The sequence below is a fragment of the Podarcis cretensis genome (genome assembly GCF_951804945.1).
Source record: "Podarcis cretensis genome assembly, chromosome: 8".
Lineage (NCBI taxonomy): Eukaryota > Metazoa > Chordata > Lepidosauria > Squamata > Lacertidae > Podarcis > Podarcis cretensis.
Window position 1 is genome coordinate 68,246,887 of NC_137177.1, and position 25,202 is coordinate 68,272,088.

Sequence of the window (25,202 nt, forward strand, 5' to 3'; positions counted from 1 at the left end):
GCAACACAATTGTCATGGATGCAGAAAGGTGGAGGGAGGCACCAGCTGGGAAACGTCCAAGGGGACAAGGTTCAGAGCTGGGGGTTTGATGTCCCCAAGTTCTGGTCTTATAAGAGAGGGAGAAAAACTTTTCTCTATTAGCTTCCTCAATGTCATGCACAACTTTATAAATTTCTATCATGGCACCTCTTGCCTTTTCTCTAAACCAAAGTATAATGACAGCATATGTGGCCACTAACTTGGATGGATTTAAAAGCTGATTAGAAAAAAGTCATGGTGCATAAGGCTATCAATGGCTACTAGGCACAAACTGACTATGTTCCATCTTCAGTGATGGAGACACTGAACGCCAGCTTCTGGGAATTGCAAGTGGGGAGAGAGCACTTAGGTATTCCTTATGGCAGTGGTTCTCAACCTGTGGGTCGCCAGATGTTGTTGGACTACAATTCCCATCATCCCTGAGCTCTGGCCTTGCTAGCTAGGGGTGATGGGAGTTGTAGTTCAACAACATCTGGGGAACCACAGGTTGAGAAAGGCTGACTTATGGGCTTCAAAGAGGCATCTGGTTGGCTAGTGAGAAAAGGTTGCTGGACTAAATGGGCCATTGGCCTGATCCTGCAGGGAACTTCTTACGTTCATATAAGAAGAGAGAACTGGGGGAGGGGGGCGGATAACTCATCTCTCATCAAGATCAATGAGATAGATGAGAATTAGATGGGGGAGATAGCATCATGTGGATAAGTTCAACATTGAGATCATAAGAAATTTACTCACACGGGCCTAATCTACACACAGTGAACTGGTTCCAGAAAATCCTGTTCATTCTTCAGTGAGTGGAGGGTGACAGACCTAGTTGAGGGGGGGTGATGAAGGAGGAAGATCCAGCTAGCAAGTGCCTACTGCTCCCTTACCATGTGTAACTCTGAAGGGAATTACGGAGTCACCACAAAGTCTGCTCATGATGGGTTAAGATCTCTGAGGAAAAGGAGATTTAAAATAGAAGAGACAGAAAGTGTTCCCTCACCTCGCAGTAGGTCTGGCTGGAAGGAAACAAGGCCTTGAAGGTCGATCCAAATCCAATGATATTGAATAAACACATTGGCATCAGACTCTTCAGAATGACCAGGAGGGCATCCTGGTTAAGGGAAGAAAGGAACAGAAAGTCAGGACTTCTGCTTGGTAGCAGCATATATGTGGTCCTATTTTTCCAAGAAGTAAAGTCCAGAGACAGCTTTAGTTTCCTTTGGGGAAGAAAAGAAAATAAGGAGTGGAAACTTAGCAAGACAAATAGCGGCTGAGGGGTCCTTTGAGGGAGAGTTGAAAGAGCTGGGAATGTTTAGTCTGGAGAGATGAAGATTAAGAAGATCATGCTTTTCAGCTACCTGAAGTGGAAACTGCGTTTCAGCAGAACATTAGTAGAGGGCTCTTAATGTTGAGGACTTTTCCTGTTAAGTTGTGGGTGAACATATCAGACGACACAGCGATTCTTCAGACAGCTCTTGTTTATTCACAGGCCAGAACAGAACTAAACTGAAGGGTTCAGCCAACCTGCTTATATAGACCTCAGCTACAAAGCAACAGTAACAACTTCCAGTAACTATCCAATCACTGAACGTCACTTTCAATTCCTTATTTGCATATGTGGACCTGAGTGAAACTATCTACAGTATCCCCCTGCTGGCCCAGGGTGAGAACTTCAGTACATAAGTTTCAGCAGGCAAATGGGCTCCTTCAAGAAGCAGTAGGCTCTCACAATCACACACACACACCAGCATGGCAGCAGGCTGCCCACTTCCCTGAGCAGTGAGAAATTCTGGGGACCAGCACAGCTAAGGGAGCTAAGGCTTTGATTCCTTCGGATCAAAGAGCAGTGGAGATTGATGGCGTCCTTGCAATATTTGTTTTATTTGCAAGTCCTCCCCTTTCAGCCAGCTTGCAGTGCTGCTGTTTTCCTGGATTCCTATGCTCCTTTTACACTGCATTGCCCATTGCATTATGTAACTGTGACCTTTTGATCAACATAATGCCACGTCACACCAGAAATTTAAATGGCATAAAAAAAGTACGGCAGAAGACAACCATTAATTCCATCACATGAAATCATGATGCAAAGCTCCCAGGATTTTCTGGGTTGCAAATAGATAGATTCCTCTCCCCCTCCCGGATGATAACACAGAAATTAGCACCAAAGTTCTACAAGATTCCACTAGTAGTTTGCTGGAAAAGTCAGCAAACTTTTTCAGCAGGGGGCCAGTCCACTGTTCCTCAGACCTTGTGGGGGGCCAGACTATATTTTGAAGAAAAATAAAGAACGAATTTCTATGCCCCACAAATAACCCAAAGATGCATTTTAAATAAAAGGACACATTCTACTCGTATAAAAACACACTGATTCCTGGACCATCCGCGGGTTAGATCTAGAAGGTGATTGGGCCAGATCCGGCCTCCGGGCCTTAGTTTGCCTACCCATGTTTTAGACCCTGGGCTAGGGACTGGTGAATCTGCCAGTTTCAGTTGCTCTCAGTTTCTTATTTTCCCAATCTGAAGTCCAATTCTCCACTTTTCAACATCAAGTTGTGCTTTTTAGCATTGTCTGTCACTTTAGGGGGTCCTGCAACAACAGAATTGTGGGATTTGGCCCTAAGGTCTAAAGTTAGGTGACCCTGAGTTTTGCAGTCTTAGAAGGGCCCCTCTCTTTAGAGTGGTACCTCGGGTTACAGACTCCGCTAACCCAGAAATAGTACCTCAGGTTAAGAACTTTGCTTCAGGATGAGAACAGAAATTGTGCAGCGGCAGCGAAAGGCCCCATTAGCTAAAGTGGTACCTCAGGTTAAGAACAGTTTCAGGTTAAGAACGGACCTCCGAAACGAATTAAGTTCTTAACTCGAGGTACCACTGTAGTTGGTAAAGTGTTTTATTTCCACTTAATTCAAAATGTGTTCTGCTCTGCAGGGTGAGATCCTGGATTTCTGCCCTGGAGGTGCCATGGCCTCCCAAGCAGCACCCCTGCAGACAAATTACTACCCCACCCGGGAACAACCCAGGGCCAGGGTGATTTGTTTAAAATGATATTCCAGACTATTCTCAAGAACATATTCCTGCATTGCAGAGGGTTGGACTAGATGACCCTTGGGGTCCCTTCCAATTCTACAATTCTATGATTCTATGACTCCAGGAGAACCCAAAGTGACAGACACATTCACAGTCATTCAACAGCAGATGCTCCACATCAAGCACACACACTATCCAACAGGGTCCCCTCCTGAGTTCTTTCAAGAGATGTAGATAAATAGACAGGCTAACAAGGAAGATTAAAAATTAAATACATACAAGGTGAATCATTGCCAGCTATTTACTCACCTTCAAAGGTATTTTTCTCCCTAGCACCAGAACATGTTTCCACCCCCACCCCCCTTGGGAGTTTAAGAAACAAATCTAGATTTCTGATTTCCATTCAGGGAGCTGCCATTAGCAATACAAAGAGACAATGGGTTTCCGCTGCACCCAAAACCATTATTCCACCCACCCAGGCATAATCTTGTTTATATGAAGATAATATTCCCTTCAGGCGACCCATTTCCAATCTTGCTGTTCATAAACAGAAATTACACTTTCCTCAGACTAGACAAGGTTGCCTTCTCCCTCCCTCCTCTGCTGCTTCTGAATGCACAACACAACAAAACCTTAGCAGGCTCAGCCTGCTGCAAAGTTGCTCATTTTAAGCTGAGTTGAAAAGCTCCGCGATGGAGCACCTGCTTTCTGTACAGGAAGTCCCAGGGCTTTTTTCAGCTGGAACTCACCAGAACTCAGTTCCGGCACCTCTCAGGTGGGCGCATTGCCATAATGTCCCACTCTGCCTTAGGACGTCCCTATTTTCACTGGAGAAACGTTGAAGGGTGTGGAGTTATGCAACCCCCAAGCCAAGGAGATAACCTTTAGAAGACATCTGAAGGCAGCTCTGTATAGTTTTATTATGTTTTCATATATGCTGGAAGCTGCTCAGAGTGGCCAGGGAAACCCAGTCAGATGGGAAGGGTATAAATAATAAAATTGTTGTTGTTGTTGTTGAAGAATAGGACATCCCTATTTTCATCAGAGAAATGTTGGAGTAATATTAGCTGGTAATATTAGCTTGAAAAACCAAGGATTGAATGAGGGATCTTCTGGCTATAAAGCATCTCCTTTGCCACTGATTGCCCATATATGTTGGAAGCTGCTCAGAGTGGCTGGGGCAACTCAGTCAGATGGGCAGGGTATAAATATTATAAATAATAAATAATAATAACAATAATTATCATGCCCCTATTTTCATCAATGTTGGAGGGTATGCAGGGCTGGCTGGCAACCCACCAACATTTTTGTTGTTGTTGTTTAGTCGTTTAGTCATTTCCGACTCTTCATGACCCCATGGACTAGAGCATGCCAGGCCCTCCTGTCTTTCATTGCCTCCCGCAGTTTGGTCAAACTCATGTTTGTAGCTTCGAGAACACTGCCCAACCATTTCGTCCTCTGATGTCCCCTTCTCCTTGTGCCCTCCATCTTTCCCAACATCAGGGTCTTTTCCAGGGAGTCTTCTCTTCTCATGAGGTGGCCAAAGTACTGGAGCCTCAGCTTCACAATCTGTCCTTCCAGTGAGCACTCAAGGCTGATTTCCTTCAGAATGGATAGGTTTGATCTTCTTGCAGTCCATGGGACTCTCAAGAGTCTCCTCCAGCACCATAATTCAAAAGCACCAATTCTTCGGCGATCAGCCTTCTTGATGGTCCAACTCTGACTTCCATACATCACTGCTGGGAAAATCATAGCTTTAACTATATGGACCTTTGTTGGCAAGGTGATGTCTCTGCTTTTTAAGATGCTGTCTAGGTTTGTCATCACCTTTCTCCCAAGCAGCAGGCATCTTTTAATTTCGTGACTGCTGTCAATATCTACAACCTCCATATAAATAGGTTTCCCTCCTGGAAGCGAGCTACAGGCGCCCCAAAGTTCTTGCTCTTCATGGGTACAGCTAGTTGGCCAAGCTTCCTGGGTGCTCCAAGTGCAGCAGAAAATGGCTGAGGGAGCTATGGTTCAGAGAGAAAGTGAGAGAAACACCACAACACAGACCCGCACCCTAAGCACACACATATTCACAACACACAGAGGCCCCTGTTCTCCGTACGGTAGGCGTTTCCCAATCAGGAAACCTCCCATGCGTCATTTGTTCAGTCACATAAATGCCGCTTCCAGTGCGCCGCTTGGCAAGAGGAGTGAGCGAGTGCCAAAGCCCCAAACCTGAACTATTCCACCCGCTTTCACTTTGTTCAGCATGGAAGAGCTATCAAGAGTGCTCAGCTGTGGCTGAAGGAGCACATTAAACAACATTATATGCCATTGTCAGGATGACAGAGCAGAATCCCTGAAGAATAATTAAGAAGTCACTTAGCTGATAGAAGGACAAGGAAAAGGAGACCTCCCTGCGTCTTCAATGAGGGATTGATGCACTGACGATGAGTCACCGCTTTGAAGGAGAGTAAATAGCTGCAGAACTTCACCCTCCATTTTCCTAGCTAGGTGGGTGACGTGGGGAAGGGGATGACAGGAATGTGCTGATAACAGGGGGTAAAACAAACCATTTTGATTTTCCAATTTATATTTCTGCTTTATGAGAAGGCCAGCAATCATATGAGCAGGGTGCTTATGCTTTCCAAAAGTGAAAAGAATACACAACTTCTAAATATCTGAAAGTTTTGTAATGCCTGCATCGCTGGTTCAATACCTGTGCAACACCTGAACTTCAGCCTTGTTGCTCATTCAACGTACAGTCCTGGCTTAGCTGTGTCTCACTTCCCATCCAACAATGCAGACCTGGTTTAATTTTATTCCCCAACACAGACCTGGCTTAACTGTGCATTGTTCCAAATTCAACAGCACACAGCCAGTTTAACTGTCCATCACCTCCCATTCAGCAATGCAGACCTGGTTTAATTGCATTTTACTCCCCCTTTCAACAGCAGCACAGAGCCCATTTAACAGCACAGGCTTGGCTTAACTGTGCATCGCCTCCCATTCAACAGCACATGCCTGATTTAAATGTGCATCCATTCGTCAGCACAGATTTTGCTTAACTGTACACCATTCCCAGCCCAATGGCACAGGCCTAGCTTAATTACAGGGCTAATCCGGATTTGCACTTGCATATTCCTCAACTGTCCTGATTAAATTGGGACCTCCCATTTTGGGGGTCTTGTGCAGGCCATATGACTTGCACGATAACATGGCCCCAGAAAACAGGAATCCCGGTTTTCTGCTGCAACATGTTGGAGGGTATGCACTTGTCCCATGCTTAGAAAGCAAGATATTTTTTTTACCAGTTTTGCAGAACTGGTAAAAAAAAAATACGTAGCTTGGCTTCTCTCCAAAATCAAGGAGGGAGAATGGGATGTGTGTGTGGAATCTGTGTGGATAAATTCTACATTTTCAGGAAATTCCACCTGAAACTGTCTGAAAAGCGTGATAATGATATAATAAAGTAACAAAACTAAAGACAAACACATTTTAATAAAAGCAGTCGCTTGAGGCTGCAGCTATCAGCCGTCGCCATGAGAACGGGGCCGGGAACACAGTGACGTGCAAACAGGACCACCAAGGTCTCCCTGTGTGTTTGTTCATGTTTTCAGCTTCCCTTCCTCTCTTATCTCTGAATTAATCTGGTGGCTCTCAGGGAAAGAAAAACGCAGAAAGTTTGATTAGCCTTTACGTATCGATGCTGCTGCAGTGTTTGGATGGATTGATCTAGAGGATGGTACGTGCTGGGGGGGGGGGGAGATAACAGAAACTGGGTGTTCAGCAGAAAGTAATAAAATGGTAACTGGGTTTTGTTTGAAACTGAATTGGATTTCGATAACAGGAAAAGACTTTGCACTGCTGAGTCTTTTAAAAAAGACTCAAGAACAATCATCTAAGGTACAGCTAGGGAGCCCCAGGCCCAGGGGGCAATGTGGCTCTCCAATTCGCTCCATCCTGCCCTCCAGGTCACACACACACCCTCCTGTGCCACCCCTCTTCTCCCCAGGCCACCTCCCCTTACCACCCCTGTTTTGCACCCTCTAAGTATTTACACCAGTCGGGAAAGCATTTTGAACTTCAGTAATGCTTGCTTGCTTACTTACCTGGGTGGGAGACACAGAGAGCCATTGTATCTCTAATTTGCTTTTAAGGGAGATGGTTGTCAGAAGGTTGCCTGCTCCCTGCCATTAACTGCCCCATGCTCCTTTCCACACGTTCTGCATTAACTTCCAGCATGGAAAACTGTCACCAGAGGGCCCCTGCTAAGCACTGCATCGTGTGGCAACTCAATTTTCTACCCAATTGCCCAGTGAAACTAGAAGGCATTCACGAACGAATGCCCTTCCCACTCTACATGCAAGAATCAGGTAGCCATGCACACCTTGACACGGTTGATGTTCACACCACTCATACTCCCACTGCGGTCCACGAGAAAGATGAATTCTCCGTGGCTCTTCCTGAGGTTGGGTTGGACCGTCCTCAGATCAGGACAGAAGTTCAACATGATCACTGGGTGATGAGGGATGTCCTTGTGGAGCCGCTTCCTGATGATTTCTGTCTGCAACAACCAACAAGAAAATTGGTACTTTGGGGTGAAGGAACTGTGGATAACTTTGGTGATAACAACTGGTCTTTCTCTATGGGGCTCACCAGCAAAATATAGCCTGTTGTTGCCTTTCATTTAAAAACAAGCAAGCCAGTTTTATTTCTTAGAACGGTGGGTCCTTTTCATAAATTAGAATCCTGGAGCTGAAGATAGGACTTCCGCTTATAACCTAGGGTTCATCCACACTTTCGCTTGGCCTGCATTTTGATCATAATGTGAACTGACCAATTCCCCCCCAACCTGAGAACTTTTCTTGTTCTGTGGCTATGCCTTGCGAAGATCTGATCTTACTCACTGAACTGGATCTTACCAGATATGTGTAAATCTGAAGAGAGATTTTGCTTAACTAAGCTTCCATTCAGTGGGTAAGATAAGAATTTGGCAAGGCACAGCTGTGGAATAATGAGATAAAAGCTGGGGAAATTAATTGGTATACAATATGATCAAAACAGAGGTCAAGGAAATGTGGGGATGAGCCCTTATTCTCAGCGGCCTTTATACCTTTCGTGTGTGTGTGTGTGTGTGTGTGTGTGTGTGTACACACACACATATTCCCCCTTTCTCTTCTCTCTCTTTTTCTTTTTTCTATGCTGTTCTTTATCTTATATACCCTGTTGTTGTTTAGTCATTTAGTCGTGTCCAACTCTATTTCCATGCTTTTACTGTTATTAGTTTTACTTCTACACACTTCTTTTCCATTAACTCCTCATTTTCTCTGTATGTGTGTGTGGGAGGGTGTCTTTTGTATTTCTTTATATTAACATGATTCCTAACGGATTGATTGAGATAATTATCTATGTAATCACATCCAATGAAATGTGTCATTGCTTCTCTCCATTTGTCTTCAACTTTTATTATATAAATACCCACTCCCCCCGCCACACCCCATGAAAAAGCAATGATGAGACGTTATGAAGATATCAGAACTGCATGATGATATCAAAACATTTATCTGAGCTTTTAAAAGGAAATAAAGGTGGGATTTGTTTAATAGGATGTCTTGTGTCATGACCGATATGCATGTACCCATCAGACTACTTCCTCTCTCAGCAGCCACTTGGTAGCAACCATTCCATCAGGCTGGAAGAGACAGAGAAGAGAAGCAGAACATTTCATCAGCCCAGTTGAGAAGCCAGTGATATGGGGCTCCTCTCCTCTTCCTTAAACTGTTTATAATTTAATGGTCATTACAAGAGCTTTGTAACTAAGAACTAGTGCCAGAATTCACTTTTCCTCCTCAATCCCTTCTAGGGTTGCCATATTTCAAAAAGTGAGAATCTGGACACAAAAGTTGAGCTCTCTTTTTTTGGCAAAGTTGTTGAGCCTTCCCACCCACCCACCCACCCATTTTTGAGCTTTGTTTTGCACAATGTGAAAAAAGAAGAAGTTTTGAGCTTTTTAAAGGGGAATTTGCTGAAATCTACACTTCCAACATGAGTTGCTATATGTCCAGATTTTCCCAGACATTTCAGCGATTTCTGCCCGGACGAGGGCCAAATCCCAGCTATGTACGGGAAATTCCAGGTGTATTGCAACCCTAATTTTCCTCTTGTGCCATGTCTAAGGGCAGGGCCTCTGTTATTATTGATTTTAGTGAGTTGGTCTCAGAGTCTTCTTTTGGCTGAAGAGTGTAGGCAAACATTTCCTGCACTGCTAGCCTTGGAAGTATTGGAACTCAATAGTGCAGCTGCTCTGCCAAGAATAAAATGCGTTTCTGCTTAATCATCTGAGTCCCCCTGTGCCTTGAATTGGGAAAGACATTTGCATGGGTTCTTATTAACACCCTCAACCCATTATCCAATTATGGTATAAACTAACAAAAGCTCATTAGTTGCCCACTGTTTCCCCAGGATGTTTGTCCCACGTAATCCCACTAGCTAACGAGTATTTGCATAACACGCCAAAGACAGGAGCTTAATTACAATTTCCAACCGACATTCTGAAACTTAATATTTTAAAGAAAGGAAGGAACTCCAACAGAGTCTTGTGGAGGCTGTTTGCCACCAGAAATCGCTCCATTTGCTGCTTTCTTGAATATCATCAACTGGGCACCTCACAAACTGCTGAGTGTAATAGGATCACTTTTCCTATTCAATGCACATTGATTTCACTAGCTATTCCACCATAACATAATGGCGGACTTTGTTGAAAGCCTTACTAAAAATCAAGATACGCTACATCTACAGTATTCCTGAAATATTCTCGGAGTCGAGTGTGGATTTCATGCTCTTGATTCAGCTCATAGTAGTGAGGAATGAAAGTTCCCCCCAAATATCTGCTTTATATACATTATTTACACAATGGGCCACACGTGATTGGCTAATTCTGGGATTCTCCTGTAGGCCAATCAGGTTGCGGATTCACTTCCACCTGGAGCTGGATTGGGTGGCTCCTGCGGACCAATCATACTGCTGCATTGTTCTAGGACCAATCAGACTGCTGCATTCTGGACCCTATTGTTCTAGGACCAACCAGACTGCTGCATTCTGAATCCTATTGTTCTAGGACCAATCAGACTGCTGTCTTTTGGATCCTATTCAACTCAGTACATAACAATTCCCATGATCCACCAAGTTAGAAACGATCAAAAAAGAAAAGAAGAAAAGATTCATCTGGCATGACTTGTTTTTGAGAAACCCATGCTGGGTCTTAATAATCATAGCATCCTTTTCTAAATGCTCACAGACTGTTCAATTAAAGTGGTGCCTCGCAAGACGAAATTAATTCGTTCCACGAGTTGCTTCGTCTTGCGGTTTTTTCGTCTTGCGAAGCACGGCTATTAGTGGCTTAGCGGCTTAGCGGCTATTAGCGGTTTCGTCTTGTGAAGCAAGCCCATAGGGAAATTCATCTTGCGAAGCACCTCGAAAAACGGAAAACCCTTTCGTCTAGCGAGTTTTTCGTCTTGTGAGGCATTCGTCTTGCGGGGCACCACTGTATCGGTTCTAGGACCTTTCTTGATACTGTACTGATGTCAAACTCATAGGTTGATAGTTTCCTGGGTCCTCTCCACCACCATTTGTGCACCTCCAGTCTGCAGGGACCTCAGCTGCTGGATCAGGCCAAAGGCCCATCCTGTTCAGCATCCTGTTCTCACACTACCAGTCAGGTGCCCCAATGGGAACGCTGCACAACAACAACAACAACAACTCTCCCCACCTGTGATTCCCAGCCACTGGCACCCAAAGGCATCCTGCCTCTACATAGCCACCGTATCCATTCATAGCATTATCTTTTATAAATATCCAAGTTGCTGGCTGTCACTGCCTCCTGTGGGGGCAGGTTCCATAGGCTGACTGTATGAAGAAGTAATTTCTTTTGAATATCCTGAACCTCCCAACATTCTGCCTCTTTCTTGGAGGTCTCTTGAGTTCTAATACTATGGAGAGAGGGAGAAAATCTTTTCTCTGTTCCCTTTCTTTGCAGCCATAGAAGTGCAAATACCCACACTATTGGCCAGAATTGTGGAAACCTTTTGGAAAAAGTGTATTTCCGATGTTTGGTGGCTCATAACACCACTTTGTTTTTTAGTAATACCATAATATTATGTATCAATGGAAAGATAACTTAATGAAGAATGTAATGCAACAAAGTTTGTTCAGTTATCTGTATTCTATCAAATGTTATAGCCAAATAACCAGAAAAGGGATGCACAACTTGCTTAGGTTAATATGCAGCAGTTTTCCTTCATTTGAATGCAGCCATTAGCATGACTGTGTAAAGAGAGCCAACTAGGTGTTATGAGCCATCAAACCTTGGAAATACACTTTTTCCAAAAGGTTCCATAATTTTGGCTACTAGTGTAGCAACCTGCTTTCTATAGTGGCCAACCAGATGTTTCAAGGAAGTCACAGGCAACACTTGGGGGAAACACCCCTCCCCTGTTATTTCCCCACTGGGAATTCAGAGGCATGCTGCCCCAGAACATGATATACCTGGGTCATAGAATTGTAGTTGGAATGGACCCTGAGGATCATCTCGTCCAACACGCTGCAGTTGTGAGAATATGAAGCCATCCCATACGGGGTTCGAACCTGCAACCTTGGCGTTCTCAGCACTGCACTCTAACTCTATGAGCAGAAGTGGTGAGCCTGTGGGCCCTCCAGGTTGTACAACCAGCCAAGCTAGCATGACCAATGTTCAAAGTTGATGGGAGTTAGAGTCCATCAACATATTGAGGGCTGCAGCTAAGCTCCCCAAATTGTAATGAAAGCTATCAATACCCATCCAGACCTCATTTCCTCAATGAATTTGGGTCAAACCGCACACCATCATGGGTGCTAACCATGCTTATCGCTGGCTGCTTCTCAGAATGGTTTAAGAGTCAATCTCTCTCTTCCCAGGGAACTCAGAGAACTGTAGCTATGTGAGGCTGGCGTAGAAAATGGAGGGAAGACTGGCTCGCTCTTCTGCCCCTCACCTTTCTCTCTGCACTTGCATCTTTCTTGGTCCCTTTAATGAAGTCATTCCGCCCCTTCAGGTGCTGCTCATATTCCGCGGGGGACATGTCACCCTCTTCCATTAATACATGGGGCAAGTGAGGCTCTGGAACGGCAGGGAGATTGGGAGAGAAAAAGAAGAGGTCAGGTTTGCGGGATCTACTTTGCGATTTTTCTAGAACTTTGGGATCCACCATCAACAGGAGCTGGGGGCACCGAGGACAGGGGGTGGGGATGCTTTTTTCAGCCAGAGGATAGAGGAAGATGGGTAGAGTGTCTATACTAGTCTACTGTACAAAGTGTGGGATGACCAACCTCCTATAAGCAACATGCTTAAGTCTAATTAATGCATAAAGGGGTTAAGACCATAGAGTAAGCTGTCCTGCCAGGCTCAGCTCTCATTGGGAGGGACTAGGTGCAAGGTATATTTTTAACAAGCCACCCCCAAAATGACAAATGCAGAGGCAAGATTGGATCGGCAATTTACCAGGGACCAGAATATTCAAGATGCAATGTTTCTTGCATTGTCTAAGCAGAGAAGGAGGGATCTCTGGGATGGGGAGGCCCCAAAGGCAAGAGATAGCAAGCATGGCCCACTTACCACTTGGATGGATCAGGATCTCCACGGGTCGGTCAAAAGTATGTTTATTGGCCAGTGTGATCACAATGCTCTTGGCAGATCTGGCTGAAGGAGCGGCATCTGCGCGGATCTCATGCGTCGGGCTTTCAACTCCTAGTTGGGGAAGCCAGTGTGGGAAATATGATGGAGAACCCCAAAGAACTTGAGAAGAGGTACGTGTGTGTGTGTGTGTGTGTGTGTGTGTGTAGGAGCCATTGTGGAGTAGTGGTTAGAGTGTCAGACTAGAACCTGGGAGACCAGTGTTCAATCCCCACTCAGCTATGAATCTCGTTGGGCGATCTTGGGCCAGTCACTGTTTCTCAGTCTAGCCCACCTCACAAGGTTGTTGTGCGAAGATGAATCTGGAACCCGGAAAACTTGAGTTTGGAGAAAAGGTAGGCATATGAATGCAATCGTAAGTAACAGCAAACTCATGCACTGCTACGCTAAAAAGCAGGATGGTAATCAATTTTAATACTGTTACTTTTCAACAAAACGTTTTCACCATGTTTGCTGTAGCCTTGCTTGCAGTGCAAGCCCTACTGAAGTGTAAACTATACTAAACTCAAATTGAACTATGTGCCGGTGCATGTTACAGAAGTCATGCCTGCCTCACACCTCCCTGACTTTTGCCGCAATAGGAGCCATGGTCTGGCTTAGCGTTATGTCTCGTTGGTTTATTTCCAATCAAAACCATGAGCTGTGAACCAAGGTTTATTCTTTGCTTAGCACTTATGGTTTGTTCGAGGGAAAACAGACCATAAGCCTAGGTCTGGACATAGTGCTAAGCCAGACAATGGCTTAACTTCCAGCCGGGCAGCAGAAAAAGTTGATGTGAAGTGTAGCAGCCTTAATTTTTATCCCTTGCACCAACACCACACACGAAACCATAGTCTAGTTTGACCATGAGTGAGGGAAAGGGCCGTAGCTCAGAAGCAGACAACCTGTTTTGTACTCAGAAGACCCCAGGTTCACTCTCTGGTAAGATTGCCATATTTTGAAGAGCAAAAAAACAAGAGGACACCTTTGCCAACTTCTACTTTTAACTATGGACCACTATGATGATTCCATCCATGAAAAAGAGGACATGTCCTGGTCAAAGAGGACATATGGCAACCTTGTGAGATCAGCTGGGAAAGAATCCTCACTGAAACTCTGAGAACTCTGCCAGTCAGTGTAAACATTACTGAGCAAGGTGGGCCAATGATCTGACAGCTTCCAGTTGCTTAGATTGGAGGAGTCGGCCACGGAGTAGCTGCACTGAGAACCAGAACTCACCATTGTCCCACAGAGCAGAGGTGGTGAACACAATGCCCTCCAGACTACAACTCCCATCATCTGTGACCATTGTCCATGTTGTCTGGGGGCTGATAGGGGTTATAGTTCCATACCAGGTAGATGTTTAAAAATGTTCCCATCCCTGCCCGCTTTTATATAGACTTACCTGCAAGTAAGCACGGTCCTCTGATCTCCAGGTAGAAGCTGAACTCGTACTCAGTAGGATTCATCGCCTCCGTTTCCAAAAGCCGAGCCAGACAGAATTTTCCGGGCTGATCCGGAGTAGCAACACCACAGTAGTGTCTGTCTCTGCTAAGAAGGAGGCGATTTGTAAAGGGAATGCTAAAACGCAACTTTCAGGTTTTGCACAGACCCATCTAAAGGACTTCAAAATTCCCATCCAAAATCCTCTCTGTATTTTTGAGTCTTGAACAATCTGGGCTTTCCTTAAAAGCAGAAGCAAAAGTCCTGTTCCTTGTTACACCTCTAAACTTTAGATAGCATGGAGAGCTATCTATTCCCCTCACAGAGCTATAATTCCCAGAGTTCCCTGTGAAGAAGGATGGATTGTCAAACCACTCTGAAAACTGTAGGTTTGTGAGGGGAATGGGGTCTCTGAACAGCTCTCTGCACCTTTAACAAACCAGAGCTCCCAGAATTCCTTGGGGAAGCCATGGCTGTGGAGAGGGGTATCATAGGGCTTTCAGTGTATGCTGCGCATGTAACTTAAGAGGCACACATAAGGCTCCCAGGTGATTCTGCCATAGTGTCCCTTCAGGCCATGCTATAAAGCCTTGGCAGCTTTGCCCTAGGATGTGGCAATGTTGTCCCTCCCTCCCTCTCTCCCTCCCTCCCTCTTGTAGCGCTAGCTAAACCCATCAAGAGCAATATTTCATGTCGGTCCCTTACAATCGAAGGTGGTGCCCAGAGATGGCAGCGATGGCATCTGTGCTATTCTGGGGGACCTTAGGGACACACACAGCTGGAAGGAGGACCCTCACAGCACCACTGGGAAGGGTCTGCAGCTCTGAGGAGGTACTGATGCAGATGGAGACATTTTCCTGAGGAGGAACGATGCCCAAATTGGCCACAAAGACGATCCTCTCCAAATCCTCATCTAGCACGATGCGTCCTGTGTAAAAGAAAAGAAATGACAAGATGTCAAAACATTCATATCCCCAGCAACCCCACCCATCTCTCTATATAAGGGTTGCCATGGTCTAGTTTTCAGAAGTCCTAACTACCACTAGCATTGGGTGAATCTCTCCATTTTGGTTACTCTCATTTTCTCATGTTTTCAATCTTAAGTTCAGTTCTTCATATTTCCAAATCAGGTTGCTTTAAAAAAAAAAAAAAGACTCCAAATAGACATAGTTCTTGCCTAGTATAAATGTTTTTGTCAAGCAATTTCAGCCTAATATACAACATTTTTGTATGCTGTGTTCATTAATATCCTCCTTTTAATGTGCATACTTTATCTTACTGTATGCATTTTGGTATGCCACATCATCATTCACTATGAAAAAGTGTCTGAGCAGCTTATGAAAAGACAATATTAAGAATAATACAAAACCAAAGCAATATTTTTCAGTAACACAATTTCAGTACACCCATTTTGATCCTAGTCTGTATGTGTATTGGACTTGATTATTTGTTTGCTTTGAATGTATGTACTGCTTGCTGATATTTTCATTGTTAAATTGCTTTGGGATGCCTTATGGGAAGTGATTCATAAATGATACAAATAAATAACTCTCTGTGTAAAGGAATTCTACCCTGCACAGGACTGGGGCACTGTCAGATTGGGGAGTGGCAGGGGAAAAAGAAATTTCTCTTCAGTTTTCAGGAAGGGTTTGCTGTTTGCTTTACTTGACCTTTCAAGGTGGCCAAAGGTATTCTGTTCCCCCTCCTTTGCTTTTAAAACTTTTTTTCCCTTAGAAAAGTGGTAGAAGGCTGTTTTTGCCACTTCCCAGATAAGGGTGGCACTCGGCTGCCACTGCCACCTAGTGGCCTGGAGGGTCTACACCCTCACCAAGAGTTGCTACCATCTTAGATGTGGTTGTATTTTCCTCGCAAATAATTCTCTCACCACCTTCGTCCAGGGCCCTGCCATTGGGGAGGCTGCAGCAGTCAACGTAGCAGTCGTCAATTCTGGCCTTGTCTTTGATTTGCACGGTCACAACCCGTTCAGAAACCATCGCCTCAAAGCCAACCACAGTTGTATATTCATCCAATGGGTAGACAAAGAGCCCTGCCAATGGGAAGCATCCTTTCAGGAGACATAATGCTTATGCCTGGGGTCAAAGGTCATTGGGGCTGGGGGTGGCTAAGGCAAGGAACCTCACACCTGGGAAACAAATCTGACCCTAGGGACGTTCTCCTCCAGCAACATCCCAGGCCAATGTTATGAGTCCCAAGGAGATGTCTTGGAGGGGCTGGTCAAACCAGGATGAGAAATGGGAGGAGTTGGACAATGACCCTAGGAAAGCTCTGCGGTCCCTTTCCCATCAGCTCCCGCACCAGTCTCACCTTCAGCACTGGATCAGCCACCTGCATAACGAGAACCCACCCCTGGTACAGCATCCCAGGAAGCACCTCACACCTAGCCTGGTCCATGGCAGTTGCTGACACCCCCTCTGTCACTTAGGTTGTGGAGGCGCCAGTACCAGCATGGACAGACAGATCATACCCAGCCCAGCCGAAGGAGTTCCTGTTTGGTTGCCCAGCGCAAAGAAACATTCTGCTTGCTGCACTGAAGTTGCGTCAACCCCAGACCTAGGTACAGGGGGCAAAGGGGCATGTTGCTTGCTGGGTCAGCATCTTAGCTGATTTAGCCACGTGAGATTCCAGGGTCTGGATCAGCTGGGTTCCTGACGTCACCACTAACGCCAGGTGTGCTAACAGGGATGGGGCAGGTGGCAAACTGCAGGACGCCTTGCTGTGGGTCTCCTCAGAGAGGCTTGCCTCATTAGACCCTTTAGGAAGCCTCTCCCATGTGGACACATATCACCTGAGACAGATTAATAAGTCTCGAGTACGGACATAGTTGCACATTCCCTCTGTCTCTTACCTTCAAAGGGGTGGGTCTCCGAGTTGCTGTAAGTGAGAGAGGCCGTCATCCCAAAAGCATAGCCGCTGACACAAGAGGTCACCTCAGAGGCCGCAAGAGGGAGAGCAGAGTTGGTCATCCGGTTGATGAGCCCCGGCATGGTGCTAATCGTCTCTCCAGACTGGAGCAGGGTGGGAAAGCACAGTAACAGTCAGATTGTTAGTTTTTTTTTTTCTTGGCAACTTAACTCGAAGATTTATAGGGGCTGAGGAATGCTGGCAGCCCCATCACCTGCTCCCGCTTGGGGGACTAATTGTTAACACCTGCCTGAAGAAGAAGAAGAAGAAGAAGAAGAAGAAGAAGAAGAAGAAGAAGAAGAGTTTGGATTTGATATCCCGCCTTTCACTCCCCTTCAGGAGTCTCAAAGCGGCTAACATTCTCCTTTCCCTTCCTCCCCCACAACAAACACTCTGTGAGGTAAGTGGGGCTGAGAGACTTCAAAGAAGTGTGACTAGCCCAAGGTTACCCAGCAGCTGCATGTGGAGGAGCGGAGACTCGAACCCGGTTCCCCAGATTACAAGACTACCGCTCTTAACCACTACACCACACTGGCTCTGGACGCCACCCAGAGATACTTGCTTACAGAATCACTCCTTCATGACAGGTGTTAGGCCAGGCCAATGGCCCATCTAGTCCAGCATCTTGAAACCTTCATTTTGGATGTGTTTCCTGATTGGTGGTTTCAGACCCTCCAATGAAAATAGGGACACCTATTTACTATCTTTTAGTAAAAAAAAACCAGAGGCATTCCTTTTAGGTATAATCACAAATGATATTCCTGACAATCAAAGGAAAGTATGCCTCTATGCGACAACAGCTGCCAGGATGCTCATAGCAAAAAATTGGAAAGGGAGAAAAATTCCATCAATGAAAGAATGGCAAATTAAATTTTGTGAATATATAAATCCGGCAAGACTCACAGCATTCATAAGGGAACAATCGGACCAAAAATTATTAAAAGAATGGGGATGTGCTAAAGAGTATATGAAATAACATTGTTCTGGAGTAAGCATATTGGTATGTAATGAATGAAGCTTTGCAGGGTTAAAGAAAGAGAAAAATGGTGTAAAAAGTATAAAGATAGAGGTATTCTACATTAGTCAGAACAACTTAGAGTAAAAATTTCAAGGTCTTAGAACAAAGGAAAGAAGTCAATATGTGTATATGTATGTAATGATTAGATTAGAATGATGATGTGGTTTTGTTTGTACATGTGTGTTTTTGTTTTGTTTTTGTGTTCTTTTTTCTCTTGGGTTTTTTTCTTGTTTGTACTGTTTCATTTTTGATTCAATGTTTGTAATTTTGTTGTAATTTTGCATTGAAAAGAAAAAAGAAAAAAGAAAAAGAAAGAAAATAAGGACACCCTAAAATACGCAGGTGGCGCTGTGGGTTAAAGCCTCAGCGCCTAGGACTTGCCGATTGAAAGGTCGGCGGTTCGAATCCCTGCGGCGGGGTGCTCTCCCGCTGCTCGGTCCCAGCGCCTGCCAACCTAGCAGTTCGAAAGCACCTCCGGGTGCAAGTAGATAAATAGGGACCGCTTACCAGCGGGAAGGTAAACGGCGTTTCCGTGTGCGGCTCTGGCTCGCCAGAGCAGCGATGTCACGCTGGCCACGTGACCCGGAAGTGTCTCCGGACAGCGCTGGCCCCCGGCCTCTTAAGTGAGATGGGCGCACAACCCCAGAGTCTGTCAAGACTGGCCCGTACGGGCAGGGGTACCTTTACCTTTACCTTTACCTAAAATAGTATTATTATTATTATTAATAATAATAATAATAATAATAATAATAATAATTTTTTACCCCGTCCACTCTAGGCAGCTTCCAACATTTCTAAAAACATAATAAAACTATATGGGGCTGCCTTCAGATGTCTTCTAAAGGTTGTCTAGTTACTTATCGCCTTGTCTCAAGGGTCACCTAACTCCATACCCTCTGACATTTCTTCAGTGAAAATAAGGATGTTCTACCATACCCTCCAATATTTCTCCAATGAAAATAGGAGCGACTCCTAAGAAAAAATGAGACATTCCAGGATCAAATCAGAAACTGCAATGACTTCTGTAAATCTGGGGCTGTTCCTGGAAAATAGGGGCACTTGGAGGATGTAGGATCAGCCTGTTTGGCATTTCAAATTGCAGGTTGCTTCCATTGACACCTTTAAGCAAATGACAATAAAAAGATATCACCCCAGTCAATTCCATAATTCATTAAAATATGATCCACCAGGATGGTATCAGCAAAAAAAATTACAATCCATAAAATGCCACAGATTAACTGAGCAGCTCAGTCACACAGACATTCCAGCCTTTCTTGATTAGATCAGAAAACCACTCATTAAACACATCAAATGGTGTGAACTTTGCCAAGTAATGTCTGAAATTAGGAAACAACTAAGTAAAGGGCCAGTAGCCCAGAGAGGCAAGACTACGTTAACACACATCAAATAGAAATACCTTTCCTGATTGACAGTTTCAGTCCTAAATGCACTTTCCAGGGAGCAGTAAGCCACACTGAGCCGAATGAGACTTAATTACTTTTGAGCAAACATGTTTAGGATCTTTGCCCATGGGGCTAGGCTACGGGGAATAAAGCGCTATATAAAGTTCTACATTGAGCCCATGGTTTTAATTTTGTTTCCTGCTGATTGTGAAAGAATTATGCCCCAGAGGCACAGAAGTGTACTAGAGAGGAAAAGATGGTAGTTTTAATTAAGCGCTACCATTAACTATGCCTGTTGCTGGTTTAAAAAAATAATTACTGGTAAGAAAATTAATATAATACGCTCATTCTGAGATTGAGCTACTTCGGGATTTGGCAGAGGCGTAATCAACTTTGCATGGTTCCCTTGATCAAAACTCTCCAGCCCTGGAAATTTAGCTTCATTTAGAATTCTAAACTTTTATCTCTGACATGCAAACTTTTCACGAAAAGTAAACTCAGGGCACAAAAGAGAATGCACCCATCCTGCATTCTTGAGTGGTACAAACCCCGGTTAGCAGGACTAACAGCTCCCTTAGATAGCTTCCTATTCATTTCAAGAGAGTTTGCACAAAGCAGGTTTGCTGCGAATCAAGGCCTTAATTACATGAGTAGCAGCTTAAATCAGCCTACATTACGTTGCTGAAATGGAAACTGCTAACCAGAGGTGGATTTTTGTGTGTGAAAGGGCTGTGGGCTCAGTTCAGTTTCTGGTACAAAAATCATAATTCTGTGCTCAGAATGCATTCAGAAGACCTCTCTGCTCTTTCTTTCTAACTCCAGACACCTTTGCAGATGGACCTGGTTCATAAACATCTTGGGGTTCTAGCATAGGGAGCCCCCCCCCCGACTTTTAGTAAGCAATGCAAATGCACTATAGATGAGGTATAGGCCCTGAGCTTGATCTAGCACATAAATCCTGCCCTTGATAACACTGATCCCTTTGGAAACCTTGCAAAATTAAGATGGGGAAGACAACTAAACTCAGTGGGTTGGATGCAATAGGTCCCAGGTTCAATCTGAAGCATTTTAAGGCAAGACGGGGCAAGCCCTCTGTCTGACACCCCAAAGAGCCACTAGCAGCCGCTGCAGGCAATACAGGGCTTAATGAACCCATAGCCTGTTTTTGTGCAATGCAGACAGAGGTATAGTGGTCAAAGGTTATGAGAGGGAGAGTTGAAGACCCATTACTATTTCCACATCAGGGTCCCAGCAGGGTCTCTGGCCCCCAAACCCTGGAGCTGCCCTATCAGCTTGAAAGGGGAACTTTCTTGCCACTGAGAATAATAATAATAATAATTTATTATTTATACCCCGCCCATCTGGCTGGGTTTCCCCAGCCACTCTGGGCGGCTTCCAACAGAATATTAAAATACAATAATCTATTAAACATTAAAAGCTTCCCTAAACAGGGCTACCTTCAGATGTCTTCTAAAAGTCTGGTAGTTGTTTTTCTCTTTGACATTTGGTGGGAGGGCGTTCCACAGGGTGGGTGCCACTACTGAGAAGGCCCTCTGCCTGGTTCCCTGTAACTTGGCTTCTTGCAGCAAGGGAACCGCCAGAAGGCCCTCAGCACTGGACCTCAGTGTCCGGGGTGAACAATGGGGGTGGAGACACTCCTTCAGGTATACAGGACTGAGGCCGTTTAGGGCTTTAAAGGCCAGCATCAATACTTTGAACTGTGCTCGGAAACTGGGAGAAGAAGTCTTATCACTCTTTGTGTTGATTGGAGCCAATCAGAGTGAAAGGAGTTCAGTCAGCCACTGAGGATTGGCTCCTAGGGTCACTCTGGAGAAGGCGCGTGGGTTCTGTGTGCTCCAAAGTCAAGCATTCGGAACACTGAAAACACAAGGTGCTTCAATTTCAAGAGGATGGTGTGCAAGTTCTGTTGCACACAATGGTACTTCAAAGGAAAACACGACTTAAGTCACTTCAGAAGGAGATATTGGAGCACTCAAAATCATTTCCCCGTGTATGTGCACAGAAAGCAGTAGATTGAGCTGAAAGGGCAACACATGGAGATCTGTGTTGATCATTGCAATGCATCCCTATGCTTGAAAAGTATAGAGCAGCAGTTCTCAACCTGTGGGTCCCCAGATGTTGTTGGACTACAACTCCCATCATCCCTGAGCTCTGGCCTTGCTAGCTAGGGGTGATGGGAGTTGTAGTTCAACAACATCTGGGGACCCACAGGTTGAGAAAGGCTGGTATAGAGGGTTCTCAAAGAAATGCTTAAATCTATAATGTGCTGGTTGATTTCAAAATTTCAGCTTCACTTTGAGCTAATGCTTGAATATATCCCATGGTTTTCACATATGGACTAGTTCTTGTTGTTGACAAAGGTGCTTTCACTGTGAAATCACCTCAAGATATTTAATGGGAAGACATTCATAAATGGAAGCAACTGAATAAATAATCCAAAGATTCACCCGAGGGACAGTGCTTTGTGCAAACAGATTCCTGCTTAATGACTATTATTATTAGGCTGGGCAAGGAAGGGAAGGGAAGAGACAGAGCTCAGCCCCCATAGTCATGGTCGAACTGGCTTCTCCTGAGGTCTTCCCAGAAGGTGGCTAGACCTTCTCTCCCAACTTGCAGCTTGCCAAGAGACTATCCAAGAATCTATTGTGCATCAGCAAAGATCTGTGTAAAAATCATGCACTGCTGCAAACTAAGCAGGGGAGGGGGCTTCCGTAGATGCTGGCAAGCCAAAACAGCTGGAATGGTGTGGACGGAAGCACAGCTGGGGAAGAAGGTTGCTAAGGGAAACGACAGCCAGAGCTCAGCCAATCACATAGGCACGGCACCAGGCATTGCAAGCTGAGGAAATGCATCTGTGGGTCTTTGCAAATCTGCAGGAGGCCAGAGTAGAACGAGAACAGACTTCAGCCGCAGCTACTGGCTTGTGGATTGGTTGAGGCACCCTGGAATTCTGTGGTTCAAGTTGCACAGCTCTGAAGTGTAGTAAGGCTCAAAGTGTGCTGGCATTCGTCAGCCATCCATGAACATTAGTCTAGTGGTGGCTGATGGGCACTGGGGCCAGAAGGGTGGAAGGCAAGGAGGCCAACACTAGATGGCGCCAGAGTCAATGACAGGAAGAGCTAGCAAAGCCTACTTTGGACCGATTCTCCTCCTCCTTGCTGAGTTGTACAGGGGCACTAAGTTCAGACTAAGGAGGAGGAATCAGACAGCCAGGGCCATGTCTTGGGCTGGTTGTAAGTAAAAGAAGAAGAAAGCAAGTGGAAACTGGCTGAAGTTGGTGGGGCAGTGCCCCGTTCACTCCGATGGACCAACTTCCACTGTCCCATCATCGGCCACCAACGTTCTAGTTCTCTCCTTGAGATGAACTGAAATTTTCTCTGGGCATTTTTTGCAGGGAAGGCCTAAGATTTTCATTGTCCCCAGGTTCCCCTAGCTAAACAAGCCCACGTTGCAGAATGTGCTCTGAATATCATCACCATTTTTTAATGGCAACCATCACCCTCCACTCCCAATGCCTGGGAATGATGGTGAAGGGTATTGATAGCTACTAACCATGAAGGCTATGCTCTTCCTCCATAGTTGGGTTTCCCATAGCTGGCCACTGTGATGGAGTTGCCATATGGTTTTCCTGCACTTGTCTTCTTTTGAGGGGCCAGCATGCCCATCCGGGTGGATTTTTGCACTTTAAATGAAATGTCCAGGTTTTGGGGGTTTATTTTTATTCATGCATTCATTTTTGGAGGGGCACATGCATGCTCGGGAGGGCACTGTGCCCCAGAAGCGGAAGCACCACAGCGGGGTCTGGAGTGAGGTCTGCAGGCCATACTGGTGCCACCTCTGCTGCGGCCATCTCTGGAGAAGTGGGTGGCCTGCCGTGGCCTGCTTTAGGTCTCTTGATGTCTCTGTTGGCATACAACCAAGGAAACGGGGCAATTGGCAGGCCCCCAGCTGGCTCCAGCCCACCGGCCGGTGTGCAGAACAATCTCCAGTCCTCGTTGCAGCATCTGCGACCCACAGCTTCAGAAGCCGGGGCACGCAAACTCAGCAGATATAACGTGCAAACAGAAGTGGCAGGAGAGGTTGTGTAAGCATATTTACAAGCAGTTTATTCAGCATACATCAAGACAAAAGGAAAACATGTCTGATCCCCCTTCGTGTCCAAAGCAAGCGGCAAAAAACGAAAGCTATACACAAACAGAAGTTCCCAGCAAGCTGTGCTAGAGTGTAAACAGACATGTGACACACAACAGTCTCATGTCTGTCCCTTAAGGTGGAATGGAATATTCTAACAGTCTCCGGCAGCCACCAGGCCTTGCTTAGCCTTCTGGGGGGCGCATCAGGTGTTGTGTTGTTTCCTGCAGCCACCAGGCCTGGCCTGGGAGCTGCTCAGCTTCCCATCGTCTGGAGACGTAGCGTCTCATGAGCAGGAGGCCAAATGGTAATGGAGGGGAGGGAAGGAGGAGGTGAGCAGGCAAACGAGTGTCCTCTTTTTTGCTTTTTGGGCTAAGGCAAGCCTACACTGTGAGAACAGGATGCTAGACTAGATGGACCATTGGCCCAATCCAGCAGGTTCATCTTATGTTTTTATTTTTCTTATGTATGAAATCATTCTTTTAGTGTAACAGCACCTACGCCTGACACATAATTTCAGGATGCTCATTTATTTTCTTAAAACTTGTTGATTTTTTATGTGTTTTGATCATTTTATTATGTTTAGCGTCTGTTTTCTGCTGCTGTTTTTATGAACATATCATGCCATTTTATGTAAACTGCTTAGAGATTTTTTAAAAAAAACAAAACGGTACGTAGTTAAATAAATTGGTTGGTTGGCATCCTTCTGTATCGGGAGACGATGGAGGAGTGCCTCTCTGGGGGTGAAGTCAAACCATTGGAAGGTTAAGTAAGTAAGTAAATAACAACAGTTAATGGGAAACGTATCTTTATGCCTGAGACCCAAGTGACTCAGAGCCAGTCAGACTATCCTCCGGACTAGGTGAGCAAATAATCTGATCTGGTACGAGGCAGCTTTCTGTGTTCATGTTATCTGCCTTGAACTCTTGGGGGCAGGTTGGCTTTAGAATCCAAACAGATAAATGAAAGAGAAAATGTGTGGAGACCGTAAGGCTGTAACAGAGGAAAGCTGCAGGTTGCTTCTCTTGACTGATGCGCTAAGGGGTCCTCTATCTGCTCTTAACAATCTGACTACCTCCTCTTTGGAAGGAAGATGAGGAAGATGAAGGAGGGGTGATTTATGTCAGGACTGTCCTTTTCTTGCAGGAACATAAACCAGGGATTTAGTGTTCCTCTCCAAGTGCGTTTATGGTGGTGCACTGGTGTTGCGTTGATATGATGGGAGGAAAGAGGTGATGCTTGGGGAATGTTAACCCACTTGCATGCCTTTGTAGCAAATTACAGCATAATAATCGTAATAATTTTATTATTTGTACGCCACCCATCTGACTGCATATTAAATCTGGTTATATAAACATTAAAAGATAAACATCCATTGTTACAGTACACAGCAAAGCAATCCCATTCAAACAGCACAGTGTTTAAGGCAGGTGGAGAGATCAAGGGAAAGCCTGTGTAAACAGTTGTGTCTTCCAAAGCCGGCGGGATGCCAATGCAGATGGAGACTCCTGTATTT

At 45.2% G+C, this 25,202-nt stretch overlaps 1 protein-coding gene across 6 annotated transcripts in view; it reads right to left on the minus strand.

Moving 5' to 3' along the window:
- The window catches only part of VWA5B1 (von Willebrand factor A domain containing 5B1), a 70,719-nt gene that overhangs the window by 32,346 nt on the left and 13,171 nt on the right, over nucleotides 1-25,202 (minus strand). For 3 of the 6 annotated variants that reach the window (XM_079986782.1, XM_079986786.1, XM_079986783.1), the window contains 8 exons: nucleotides 17,058-17,217; nucleotides 16,077-16,238; nucleotides 14,897-15,119; nucleotides 14,154-14,299; nucleotides 12,692-12,823; nucleotides 12,072-12,196; nucleotides 7,430-7,606; nucleotides 1,025-1,135 (listed from right to left, as the gene is read on the minus strand). In XM_079986782.1, coding sequence (XP_079842908.1) covers nucleotides 1,025-1,135; nucleotides 7,430-7,606; nucleotides 12,072-12,196; nucleotides 12,692-12,823; nucleotides 14,154-14,299; nucleotides 14,897-15,119; nucleotides 16,077-16,238; nucleotides 17,058-17,196 — 1,215 coding nt within the window. In that variant the 5' untranslated portion in view covers nucleotides 17,197-17,217. The remainder of the gene's footprint in view (nucleotides 1-1,024; nucleotides 1,136-7,429; nucleotides 7,607-12,071; nucleotides 12,197-12,691; nucleotides 12,824-14,153; nucleotides 14,300-14,896; nucleotides 15,120-16,076; nucleotides 16,239-17,057; nucleotides 17,218-25,202) is intronic. The other 3 variants (XM_079986787.1, XM_079986785.1, XM_079986784.1) reach the window with 2 other exon arrangements.